The sequence below is a fragment of the Gopherus flavomarginatus genome, chromosome 5 (genome assembly GCF_025201925.1).
Source record: "Gopherus flavomarginatus isolate rGopFla2 chromosome 5, rGopFla2.mat.asm, whole genome shotgun sequence".
Taxonomy (NCBI): Eukaryota; Metazoa; Chordata; order Testudines; family Testudinidae; genus Gopherus; species Gopherus flavomarginatus.
The window spans coordinates 8,795,082-8,808,010 of NC_066621.1; the positions used below are offsets into that span (position 1 = coordinate 8,795,082).

The 12,929-nt window shown below is 45.1% G+C and overlaps 1 protein-coding gene across 2 annotated transcripts in view; it reads right to left on the minus strand.

Moving 5' to 3' along the window:
• Positions 1–1,687: 1,687 nt before the first annotated feature.
• The window catches only part of HIPK1 (homeodomain interacting protein kinase 1), a 34,522-nt gene continuing 23,280 nt past the window's right edge, over positions 1,688–12,929 (minus strand). Inside the window, exons 10-16 of one of the 2 annotated variants that reach the window (XM_050954270.1) lie at positions 12,723–12,857; positions 9,654–9,793; positions 9,184–9,366; positions 8,479–8,691; positions 7,891–8,129; positions 7,348–7,484; positions 1,688–6,396 (exon numbers count right to left, since the gene is read on the minus strand). In XM_050954270.1, the coding sequence (XP_050810227.1) occupies positions 5,911–6,396; positions 7,348–7,484; positions 7,891–8,129; positions 8,479–8,691; positions 9,184–9,366; positions 9,654–9,793; positions 12,723–12,857 (1,533 nt within the window). In that variant the 3' untranslated portion in view covers positions 1,688–5,910. Of the gene's footprint in view, positions 6,397–7,347; positions 7,485–7,890; positions 8,130–8,478; positions 8,692–9,183; positions 9,367–9,653; positions 9,797–12,722; positions 12,858–12,929 lie in introns of both variants that reach the window. The other variant, XM_050954269.1, reaches the window with a different exon arrangement.

The following is a 12,929-nucleotide window of genomic DNA, read 5'->3' on the forward strand; positions in this document are numbered from 1 at the left end:
ATGCTTTAAGAAAGTTGTAGACAAATCGGAGAGAGTCCAGAGGAGAGCAACAAAAGTGATAAAGTTTAAAAAATCTGACCTATGAGGAAAGGCTAAAAACCTGGGCATGTTCAGTCTTCAGAAAAGAAGACTGAGGGGGAAACCTGATAAATCTTCAAATATGTTAAGGGCTGTTATAAAGAGAAAGGTGATCAACTGTTCTCCATGTCACTGAAGGTAGGACAAGAATGAGATTAATCTGCAGCAAGGAAGATTTAGGTTAAATATTGTGAAACACTTCTAACCGCAAGAGTGGTTAAGCACAGGACTAAGTTCCCAAGGGAGCTTGTAAAATCACTGTCATTCAAGGTGTTTAAGAACAGGTTGGACAAACATTAGGTTCACTTGATCCTACCACAGTGCAGGAGCTGTGATGACCACTCAAGGGCCCTTCCAGACTGACATTTTGACGATTCTAACTGAAAATATTCCTCAGGGCAAACACAGTAAGAAAATGTAACCGCATGTGAATGATGGACAGACAGGTCAGTGAGAGACCATGTGAGGCACTTATAAAACACGCAACCTGCCCAGAACTGTCATCACTGCAGTCAGGCTGAAAATTATATGGTAAAATTTGGACTAACATGAGAGCGTACACTTTGCACCTCTGATCCAGGTGCTAGGAACAGCCAGAGGACTTGGGGATGAGGAGGGGGGATATGATTCAGTTTCATAATTGCCACTGTTCTATTGAGCAATTTGGAAAAAGCTGTTCCTTTAAAAGCTTTTGCAGTAGCAGAATGTCCCCAAAATACTCACCTTGGAAGCCCAATAATCAAAGCAGAGTCTTGCCATATGCTCTCTGCTGATTTATTCCTCAATCTCTCCTCTTTTGCTGCATCATGCAGGCAGCTGTTTGGGGAGCACCCAGCTGTCTACATCAAGAGGTCCTGGTTTTAGTCCCCAGATGACCTGCCAGGGCTTTTGTTACACAGACCTACTAAAGAATCCTCTGCCTCTTCTGGGTTAAAGGAAAGGCTGTCCCAGTGACTTCAGCTCATTGCGGGCCCAGTTCCTACGTCGCCAAAAGCAGCACCATTGACTTCAGTGAGGTTGCAGGATATCAGGTTAATCACTGGTGTGTTCCATGGCAGCAGCAAGCAGAATGTCACAGCTCACGGAAATGCCAGTTTCTCCCTTCTCATGTGGCTGTTCACTCAGAGTGCTAGATTCTTCAGAAGTGCCGAGTGCCTGCAGCTGGAAGTGCAGCTGCTCAGGAACTCTGAAAATCAAGCCCAACGTGCCTCCATGCCAAGGGAGCCCAAAGCCTTTACACATACGTAGCATGACTGGGATGTAGCCAGCCAGCCACCCAACTTGCTCCTAGCATCATGCACGGCTGTAAAAATTTTGGCCAAGGATACCAGAGCACCTCCCAACTGTTACACAACACCCTGGGCTTGGACCCGTACCATCAGCTCAGAGCTAGCAAGAGCTCGGTTTTTAACATCTGATCCTGTAACCAGTTTGGGAGCGGCCCCAGCTACATTTACTATCGAGGGTGTTTTGCTGCTCACTGTTGGGCATGTAGAACACAGAACTGAGCAATGAGCCTTGCTTGGTCAGATAGTTAGAGGGTCCACCTGTCTGAAAAGGGGCAAGGCTCTGCATTTATCCTAGATAGTCTCAGAAACGGCCAAGTGAATAGAGAACAGAAAATTAACCCTTTTATTGATGCATTGCAATTGTTCTACATTTTTACCGTATTATGTAGAAAATACTTAAAATACAAGCTACTTTGTAAAACCAAAGACAAACACTGAATCCAAAGATAAACTGTGTTTTCACAATGGACCCTTTCCCCATATAGTTAGTATTAAATTTTTAAATATCTATATTTCTTTTGTTAAAATGATTTTTACATACCCCCTAAGTACATCGGCAATACAAACATAGATCAGTAAATGTCAGAAACTACCTGTATCTAGCGGCTTTAAAAAGGAAGAGCACAACCATAAAAGAAAGTTAAATTTCACACAGTAACTAGCATATCAAATACATTTAATAAAGTAGGAATTCCATTGCAATATCAAGGATTCAAGCAGAAATACTAACATTACATATAATGTACTGCTACATGTAGTGAGATAGATATATTTCAAGCTGAATCTGAAATCACACATTATAATAAAGTTTAGCAACGAACAAACAACCATGTAGACATGCGGCACCATTCATAAATTTAAATTAAAGAGAAAGCAGGGCTGTGCCAATCCTGTCATTTAGAAGCAATTTAGTTCTGTGTACTTAAAAAAAAAAAATTGCTGAGTCAGAGGTAAATTACTGCATCAGTCAACTAGGTGCTAAGCAGAAAAGCTCTGAAGTTGCTTCTGCAGTAGGGTATCACAGCTGTGAATGCAAGTCAGCGAACAGGAACAACTCTAATTAAACACAGTTTGTGAATCAGAAGAATGAATCTAGATGAGACAAGTTATCTATAATTCAAAAGGTGAATCCCAAATTCCGGCTAATTGCTCATAGTTAAAGAAAGGACAAATGTATATTCATAAATAGCATGTCTGGTTACACACTATGCAAACCAGCTGTGACAGTGAGGCCACTCAGTCATTAATGCTTCACTGGGGCCGCATGGGCTGGAGTGCACTGGGAGAAAGGCTGTACCTCCTCAGAATTGAATCTTTAGCATACATGTGACAGAGCAACACGCACTGTGGGCCACATGTTGATGTTACACCACCGTAAATCTAGTGATGAGATCAGAGTCTAGCCTGTGGGGTTTTTAAATGGTGTGTATCACAGTTTAAGCTGGATGTACCCTAGGTGTAGTATGTGACATCTCATTTATGCAGGTCCCATCTCATCCTCCTTTTTCCAGTGCTGAGGGATGTTTGAATCAGTGGAAGAGATGAGAATGTTCTTAGTAGATAAATTTGGCAGTTGTTTTTTTTTTTTTTTTACTATTTAAGAGGTGCTGTTTTTTTTAGTTTCTTTTTAAACAAAGGCTTGTCTCCAGTTGATTAGTTCATTTTGTTGGAGGCCTTGGTTACTATTCTCTTCTTAAGAACTTCCCAAGAAACAATTTACTGAACTCTTTGTGAAATTGGGTGAAAAGTTTTCATGTAATGCAGATGTTGGCATTTGTTTGCCTTGTGAAGGAAAGGCACAACTCTGTATCCAAGAGGTATCTGTCTCGAGGGGAAGTACTGAACACAAGCCACAACGTGGACAAAATAAGGAAGTGCTTGGCACTAAGTGAGAAACATTTGGATAATGTTACAGCAACACAGAGCATTGGCACCACCAGTGACGGGAAGTGTTGGGATTGCTAAGTTATCCCCACATTTTGAGGAGTGCTGTGACAGAAAATACACTAGACGATGACTTCTGGTTAGTGACGTTGCTAATCGCTCCCATCCAGTTCCAAAGTCCTTACTATGAAAGAGACACCAAACCTCTTACAGCTGATCAATTTCAGACCAGCCTAGACCTTCCTAACCCAGTAATGTGGAACTTCAGAACTGAATTTCTGCCCCTCTGGACATCGTCATGTCATGCACCAGTCATAGAACTAGCCTGTTTTCAACTTGGATGGAACTGGGGGTTCAAGGCTGCAAAAATCTCTTATTGCTGCAGCAATACCACTGCTCAAGCCAGTTCATTATCCATTTGGCCAAGATGCTTATCTCTGTACTGAAGGTCACGAAATAATTCCTAGTTCGACAGACCCAAGGAAACAGTGTAGTTTCAAAACCACACGGGTTACCCCAAAGGAGTATTCCTCATAACACTAGTGCTACAGCTAATAAACCTTCCCAACAGTTCCACATTAGCCAGTGAAATATAATTTTTTTTAATGGGATTGTTATGTGCTTTATAGCAGGCTCTCTTTGGTATAAACATTCTGTCACCAAGCTAGCAATATTTTACAAGAAACGTCTGCTAGTAACACAGGGGACGGTAACATCACACTCTAATCTAATAAAGTGATTGCACATACTTAATCACTTCTGCAATATCAGACTAAATATTCCAATGCATTCCCAGCACTACCCTATTTGAAATGCACCGACAGACATCTAACAGTATATGTGCCATTTCAAGGAAAGCTTAAGAAAACATTGCTTCACTCCAAACAAAAATGTAGCCTTTTATGTTAGCATGAAAACTGAGAACAATGCATCTATGCAACATCCTGCTATTCTTGCTATGATAAGCTTAATGAATTGCTTCAATTCAATGGGGGCTTGCTGGTCCCTCATAAGGCAAGCTCACTGTAAACTCTATTCACACTACATCATTTAAGGCACTACAATAAGGGGACACATCAAACAATTCTTCATCACACATACCTGTGCAAAACAAATCAGAAGGTATCCTTTTCTCTCATGAGGCTCTACGTTCTCTCTCTCTCAGTGCTACAGTGATGAGCGCTAATGATTGCATTAATTCACATACATTCTGACGTATCATTTTGGTTTAAATACAAAGGATACATCAATTTCATCCCCAGGAACGTTTAAGATTTAGACAAACACTAGGTACAGAGTTCAAGTATAATCACTACACATTTTGATTACAAAGACAGAACATTTGGGGTTAGCAGGAAGTTTTGCTTGTTATATTTTTTCTCTAATCAATATGTACATATTTCATTTCATGTAAAATATTAAAACACCACCATTACAAAACTTCTAAAATAGTTTTAAATTCAGTAATAAACTTTAAAATCTGGATATTTTTTTCCTTCCCTCCTCCCCCCTCAATTCCTACATGCACTTACTGTATGCAAGTCTTAATAAGAGCGCTTTAAAGCTGGCTGCTAGCATACCCAGGAGGAGAGGATCACCAGAATATAAAAAGCTGTACATGTCATTATTTCACTGTATTTCAGATTGTTCAGCTCCCTCCTAAATGAGTCATGCAAGGAAAAAGATAAAGAAAAGAAAAGAAACAAAAGCCCTGTGCTTCTGAGAGAGGAATCAAGCTCCATTATAGGGCCAGTGTCTAATACTCCAAAAAATCAAACTCAAAAGAGCAATGCAGCACTATCAATTCTCAGCTGAAGAATATAGCATTTTGGCAAAGCCGTCGTGTTACGTTATACAGTGAGATCTTGCGTATAAATGAAAAACTTAATTTAATAGCTTCTGCAATGATAAAAACCCAGCTGCGTTATGGATATTCAGACTTTATAAGACAATAAAATGAAGATTTCATGGTTTAAATGGACTTTTGAATATTAGGTTGCTAGTACAAGATAGCTGCCTCTATCATACCCTTAAACAAAGCAGGAAAGTAAACAGAAAATGTTGACAGTGACAAATAGAGATGTAATTGCTTTTGCAGAAACAGTAATCTTCTAGTGAGAAAATGAATTATAGAAAAACTTGAAAATATTAAACTGAAGTTTGAAATCTGCTCTAGCAACTTACTGAGATAATGTGCATTATATTTTTAGTGGCAATTCGGATTTGTGCAAGCTGCTAAAATATAATATGCTAATCTGTTTAAATTATAAGAGTTAAAAAAAAATCAGCATTTGTCTTTAAAGACATTGATTTTCCTTTTCTCCTCCGATTACCATAATATCAGAATAGCTTTAAATAAATTGGACTGTGACCTTTTTAAAAGCATCTATAAAAATTAAGTAAAAGTTTAAAATCTTAATCAATGGCCCTTGTACTGGTACCAATGGATGCTGCCAAGTTAGTCGCTGAATTCCCCAAGCAGAGACATAGTCATACATGGTAAATCCAGACTTAGAGGAGATGATGAGAGTACAGTCAACACCAGGTAAAGGTTCACCTGAAAACCTCCTTGAATTCTCCAGGCCTGTAGCAGAACCCAGCTCTCCCCAGAGTGGGCTAGTCACAATTACTGCAAACCCTACCAAGGGCAGCCCCTGAACTACAAGTATGAGTACTGGTTGATCTTCGTTGGGCTCAGCGGGTATCCAGCGTAGATAGCAGATCCTCGGGAAGCACCAATATAGGACTGAGTAGCAAACTGATGTTGGTACTGGGCAGGCGGAACATTTGCAGAAGTCAGCAAGCTGGGCCCGACACTCACTGGTACCTGGTGGACAAGAGTGCTAGGGTGGGCAGCATACGTGGCGTGCCTGGAAGAGCCCTGAGGGGAGAAGAGATGAGCGAGAGAATTTGTGGAGCCCAGGGTTGTAGCAGTGCTCGGAGCATAGGTGTACATGTGGGGCTGGCTGGGAAGATGCGTGCTCGCTGTAGCTGCTGCCAGGTGGGGATGAGCTGGGCTGCCGTGCTGGAACGTGTAGGGAGCCTGAGAAATAGCTGATGGAAGGGGAGCCACATATGCTTGCTGCCTGCGTGGAGCCGGATTTCCGCTTCTCTCCTGTGAGGCCAACACTGGCGTTGGCTGGTTCTACAAAGGAGAAAAATCAGTGAAGTGAGTGGGCACCCCCCATGTGACGCCTGTCAGTGGGGGAGGAAAACCAGCCATGGGCAGGCCCTGCACTGGGGACGTTCAAGCACTCATGGTGCAGGGCTCTTCAGAAAGCACCAGGAGACTGGCAGCCTGAGGAAGGGCAGTTCTCACTGACTACGGAGATAAGTCAGACTGTTACTGGGGGTAGAGGTGGAACCGCAGCCTTTCTGGTGCCATAGCCAAGGCTCCTGTCTGGCCGCGCTTGGGCAGGCACTGAGCACACCGCAGGGAGGCTGCTCTACTTCTGGATCTGGCAGGCAGGGCTGGTTGCACAGCAGTCACCGTTGGTGCAGCTGACAAAGGAGGACTGGAGGCTATGTGTACATGGAGTCCGAGAAGCCTGGCTGGAGGCGCCTGGCACTGCTCTGTTGCGATCAGACGATCTGAGCTTGAGTCAAACGTGAGAGCCAGGGGCACCAGCTGTAGCGAGGCCAGGCTCAGGACCCGGAAGGGAATGCGCATATAGCTCATCAGAGCCATCTCTGGGTTGGTACCTGGCGAGATCTTCGGGGGGTGGGTGGGAGGCGCAGAGAAGTCCTCCCTCTAGAGGCTAAGCCAGTCTACCTAGTACCTCCTTCCCCAGCATGGCAAGGGTAGGATCTGTGCACTGCTTGGCCCCCTTCCCTGAAGCACCAACTGCCAGGAGACATCCCCACAGGAGAGAGCGCAGGTTTTATGTCATACTGAACTGTGAAGGACTGAACCAGAACCAGCTACTTAATGCCAACAACGAGGAAGTAGCTACGGCGCTTCTGTCACTGGTAACCAGCCCTTTTCCCCTCCCCATAACATAGGTTCCAGTCTGACAGTGTCCTGTTTGGTATTAATAAGCCTCAGGGACATTCAGAAGCCAGCAGAAGACAAAGCAAGACCCACAGCCTTGCTTACCTGGCTAAGGTTGAGTGGCTGCACGCCACCAGTCACCATGCGAGGTGGCCGGTACCCGGTTGGTGTTATACAGCATCCTGATGACTGCCCACTCACCGATGCCACTGGTTTGGTCTTGCTGACGCTACTCAGAATGCCTGAAAAACACGAGCCGGTTAGTCCATTCTTCTCCAACTCATTCTGCGACCTCACCAGCTTGCGTACCTTCAACAATGCAGGGGCCCTTCCCTTGCAGGGCCATTTCTCTAGTTTCAGTGTCATGCTTGGATGAATCAATAACATGCCGGCATTTCCCAGAGATCTGAGTAACATGCTGCAATCGGCTACCGGGGGAACTGCTGCCAATAACTCAATGGAAATCCTTTTATACTCAGCGAATCTTAACAGACCCAGATTTCTAGAATCTGAGGACAGCAGCTACAAGCCAGCACAGAACACTAGCTGCCTACAACTTAGTCCTGGCTATTCTGACAAAGGAGACAGTGCTGTCAGAGCTACGGATACAGGCTGGCAGGTCCTGTCTTTGTCAGAGTGGGCACCTACCTGAGGCCTGTGTGGCGACGATGCAGTCAGTCAGTTGTGTTTTCAGAGGCGGGACGATGATGGTGCGGGAGCTGGAGCTGTCGGCCGCTCCCCTGACAGGCAGCTCCAGCACCCCCCCAGCACTCCTGACAGCAGAGAGCTGATCGCTGGTGTAGGGGCTATTGAGGGAGGAGTCTGAGTCTGGGGAATCATTCACGGTAACGTAGCTGATGACATTGGATCTCTGCTTCATGCCCAAGCTGGGGGAGAAAACACACCATACTCACTTACCTGGAGTGCCCACAGGGCGCACCCTTGGCCCTGCCATGGCTCTCTCCCCTTATCCAGAACTTTATGGTAATTCAAGTTAGTGGAAAAGCCAAATCGCACAGAGGCTTGATGGGATGTTCTGTGCCTCACATCAGAGATTTCACTGCACAGATTTCTTAGCGCAGCCTGACAAACTGCTCTGCATGTGTTTTTCTTTTCTATCCTGGTGCTCTTCTCCTCCCATTAGCATCCTCTTGGGGTCAAGGCTGGACGTGGAAGTGTGCAGGCTGTGCCTAGCTCAGGGTGAAATGCTATTAGCTCTAAAGCCAGACTCTCTACCTTGTGGGCTTGTATTTGTTGTCCTCCTCTTCGTCAGTATCGCTGCGGATGGTGATGACGCTGACGGGTGGGCTAGGCGTGTCTGGGATTACGATGGGCTGGTGCTGCTCCTGCACTGCAATGAGAGCGTTGGAGGAGGAGGCAGCACGAAGGGGGCTGCTCCCAATCAATGAGTAGACCTGGGAAGGCACGGCCTCCAGTGCAGCGGTGGGCCTGCAGGAAGCAACAGGGCAAGACAAGGAGGTTGTTCAGTGGCCAAACCATGCTGCCCACCTAGAGACAGACAGACTGTGTCAGAGCTCTCCATGGCCTGGGGCCAGCAGGAAAAGAAAAGCCCCAGAGCTGACGGAGCTTTTCCTGGCTCTCCTGACCTGATGGGTGTTGAGTTCTAAGTCCCAGTGCGCAGGATTAAAGGGGTGGAATTCCCCTTAGTGCAGGAGGATCTCCTCTGGTCCTCCCTTGTTCAGAGTGCAGACTGTACTACATAATACCTTGAGGCCCTGACAAGGGCAGGGCCCCATTCTGCTTGCAATGCACACACCTGGGGACAGTCCCTGCCCTCCCATTGCCATGAAGATTGCCTGAGGAAGGAGTTCAGCATTCAGTCCTTAGCTGGCAGCTCACTAAAAACAGTTACAGACAGGGCCCCTATGGATCTGCACATCTCCCCCCAGTGTCGAAGGGTCAGCAGGGAGGGCTCCTTACTTGGCTGTGCTCTGTGCTGGCTGTTTATTCTTCTTTGCTGCGAGGCCGCTGCTCTGAGGCTGCCTGACAACGTGAGCAACTCCAACATTCAGAGGCTGCGCAGCAGCTAGAGCCACGTGGTTGGTCAGTAAGGAGGGCTGCTGCATGATGGTGCTGTACTGGCTTCCATGGGAATGGGCGTTCCTACAGGGGAGAGAGACCCAAATGCTGACTGGGCTGCAGGCACCATGGGAGCGCACAGTGCAGGCAGGAATGTGGGGAGCGGTGCTCTCAGGCAGGTCTGTGGGTTTGCACTGGGCTCACATGCCCACTGGATGTAGGTTGCACATTTCAATAGTCCTAGTCCTGACAATGGTGGCACTGGCGTAGGTGACATAGAAGCTGTTAATGACAGAAACACTTACCTGCTACAAATTATGCCATCATGTCATTGGGCTCAGGAGCACTTCTGCATTAGCACAGACCCTTACCTCCAGTCAGCTAACTGCTGGTTGCTTCCAATCGTCTCTGGAATCACAGCTGTGGGCTGAACAGAATTGTGCAGTGCGACCCCTGGAAGCTGCTGCCAGGTGGAAGGTAGCAGGATCTGTTGGGTCCCTCCAGGCCAGGCCTGCTGCAGAACAACAAAACAGAAAGAGGGACTCGCTAAGCTTCAGCTTCCAAGAGTAGCGAGAAAGACTCTTCCAAACAATAGAATCAGCTGTGCAGATTGTTAACTTGCAGAGATAAAGGTATGTGATTGCACTTCCTCCCATGGCCTCACTACAGGAAGAGAACAAGAAAACGAGAGAAACAAACTTCCTCAGCCAGTTTGTCCACCTTTTCTACCACAAACGTCACCTGGGGAAGCGGATGGTGTTTAGACTGTACTGCAGAAAGAGTGCCAGGAAGTGGGTAGACAACATCCACCGGAATACTAGGGGCCATTTCTGCTGAGCACCTAAGAGGCCATTACTAGAGAACAAGTGCATCTGAGATAGTTCTAAGGACAATAAAATGAAAGAATCTTCAATGAAGTAGTTCAATTTGGAAGCCATTTAGCCCATTCAGCAGCTGTTTCACAAACACATTGTTTATAGTGCTCAAACTGAGGGGAAGCAAAGGCAACAGAAACCTCTCTGCTCCTCCCCAATCTCTTCTCCAGCAGTGGAGAGAGAAAGTGGGGTAATGGCAGAAATGCCAGTCTCCCCTGATTCAAGCACTATTACCGAAGGGTCTAGGCCACATTTTCAATGTTTTCATAGTTTACAAAAAAACTGAGGAAATGGAGCAAAATGCAGGTTTCAGTAGTCTACATAAGTGGAGTCCAACATAAGTGGGGTCCCTTCCAGTCCTAGAGTCTATGAATCGGCTTTTTGCAAATGAGTTTATCTTGCTCACATGACCCAGAAATAAAAATCTAGTTACAAATACTGACTTTTTACCACTTGGATTTAGTTGCCAAAGGGAAAAAAAAAACAACAGTCAATATATTAAAAAATAAAAAAAAAGCATCTCTTGCTGTGCTTGTCACATGTGAGATGCTTAAACTCCACCCACTTTCAGGTCATAGGGATACTGGCTTTTCAGTCTAAATTGGTAATATGCTTCTGCAGTACAATAGCTCTATGATGTAGAACACACATGGTTCTATTTCTTGCAGTTTAAACTGCAAAACCACAAACACATGCTGTTTTAAACAAAATATTTCTGCAAGTAACAGATCCACTTATTACAAATACTGGCTCCAAACAAGAAGCCTTCAAGCAGAGAACTCCTAACACCTCTGCCAACATAAGCAGAATAATAAAAAAGAGAAATATGTTAAAAGTCACACCATGCGTCTTTCCAAAAGCCAACACCTGCACAAGACAAAGCAGAGAGTTTAATACAGAGCGAAATCTAACTTCCCAACGGGAGGCAGAAACCAGGCCTTCCAAGCGACGAACTGTTTTGACAGAGGAAGGACAAAAATAGGCAAAGCTTAGCAAATGGCTAATGCAAACGTAAGTTAAGAAGCAAAGAGAGAAGTGTTGGAAGCACTAAAGGTGAGCAGTTTGGGCCAAAGACTCCAGGAAAGCAAATGGAAATATCAAATTCTCTGGAGAGAATTAGAATCCAGGCTCTTAGTTTGAAGACAGATGGCTCTGGTCTCCTCCTGAGGTACAGGGGAGTGAAGCGCCCAAGTCCACTGCACACGGAGAGAAGAGCAGATCTAATTGGCCTCTTAGCTCAGAAACCTAAATGCACTTTGAAAGAGTCACCAATCACTTAATAGTGCCTGTGCTCTGCTACATCCATTCCTGCCATTTTCAATGGCAACCCTTCAGCAAGCAGAATTGGAGAAGAGGTGGAAGAGAGATAAGATCCTTTGGGTCCTTTCTGTGCACACCACTGTGATCCACCAGAACCCACTTGCCTGCCTTTCCATCCTCAAAAACGGAGAGCATTTAATGCTGTGGCTAGTAGCAGACACTCGACTGGCCAAGCTTAAGTCACTAGTCAGAGTAAGGCCAGAGCTCCGGCTTGAGCAAATTTCACCCCAAAACGAGTCTCCAACTTGGGTGAAAAAATGCTAATAAGTTATTGCTTTAAAGCCACAAAAAGACAAAATGGTTTATGTAAGAAATGGAGTGTGCTTTGAAAGACATGTGAGGACAGAAGGACTTAAAGTGCATTGTAATGTTTCCATACGCTTCACTGATCTGATTCTGGGGTTTTAAAATGACTGGCTTGTGACATCTGCCGGGTCAATTCTGATGCAGATACCAGACAAATTCAGAGGGCAACAATTTTGAAAGCACAGATTTTAAAACCAGGTGCACCTCCTCCCATAGCCCCTGTTAGTTGGACATTGAGCTTAATCAGAACTAGCCTGAGAAACTGCTGCCATGTAAAAAGCTAGAGCTCACCTTTAATTTCAGCCACAAAATGTAATAAGAACAAAAAGCATCTGTGGTGAGCAACATCTTTCTTTGGGTGATGCAAGCTGCCAGTGATTGGTTATAGATAATGAAAGGTCAAAGAATTATTGTCAATATTCAATGAAGGTTAAGATTTCTTGGTTTCTAAAGGAATCAATTAAAAAGTACTTGCTATTATTAGAGGTTTTCACCTGAGCTTAAGCACTTGAAACAGTTCTACATGCAAAGAAGCTTTAAAACAAAAAATGCGGCTAACTTGCCAACTGGTTCAAATTCTGGCCATCCAGGTACCTGTAGCAGAGTCAACCTAAAGGCCGTTTCCTTTGTTTTCAACAATGAAAAGGTAAAGATAGGACGGTAAGCAAAAGACAAATAGGATTATGGCTCTTCTGAGTTTAGGAGAAGAGCTTTACAATACTAGACTAGTAAAGAGCAACAGTCAATGGATTTGGATTCTTTAGAGCCACACTAAACATCAGAGTCAGACAGTGCATCAGCAATGTTGGGGAGGAAAACAACAAGACATTAAGATGTAGCAAGAACACAGCCACAAGATGGCACATGCTTCCATGCCCTCGGCAAGTCTAAGTTAAAACAAAAACTCCGTTAGTGAACACAATCAAGGGAGGCAATTACCAGTACTGCAGCCGTCTGTTCTACTAGCGCTGGCCGGCCGGCTGCGCAGTTCAGAGTAAAGGGCACCGCATACTGCGGCGTGATGGTGGCTACTTGAGGATGAAGAGTTGCTACCATTAGTGGTGTACAGCTTCCCTGAAACGTAGATTAGGCAGTGAGTGAAACACACGTCCTGAGGCAGGTTAATTGGGTTCAGCAATAGGGCCA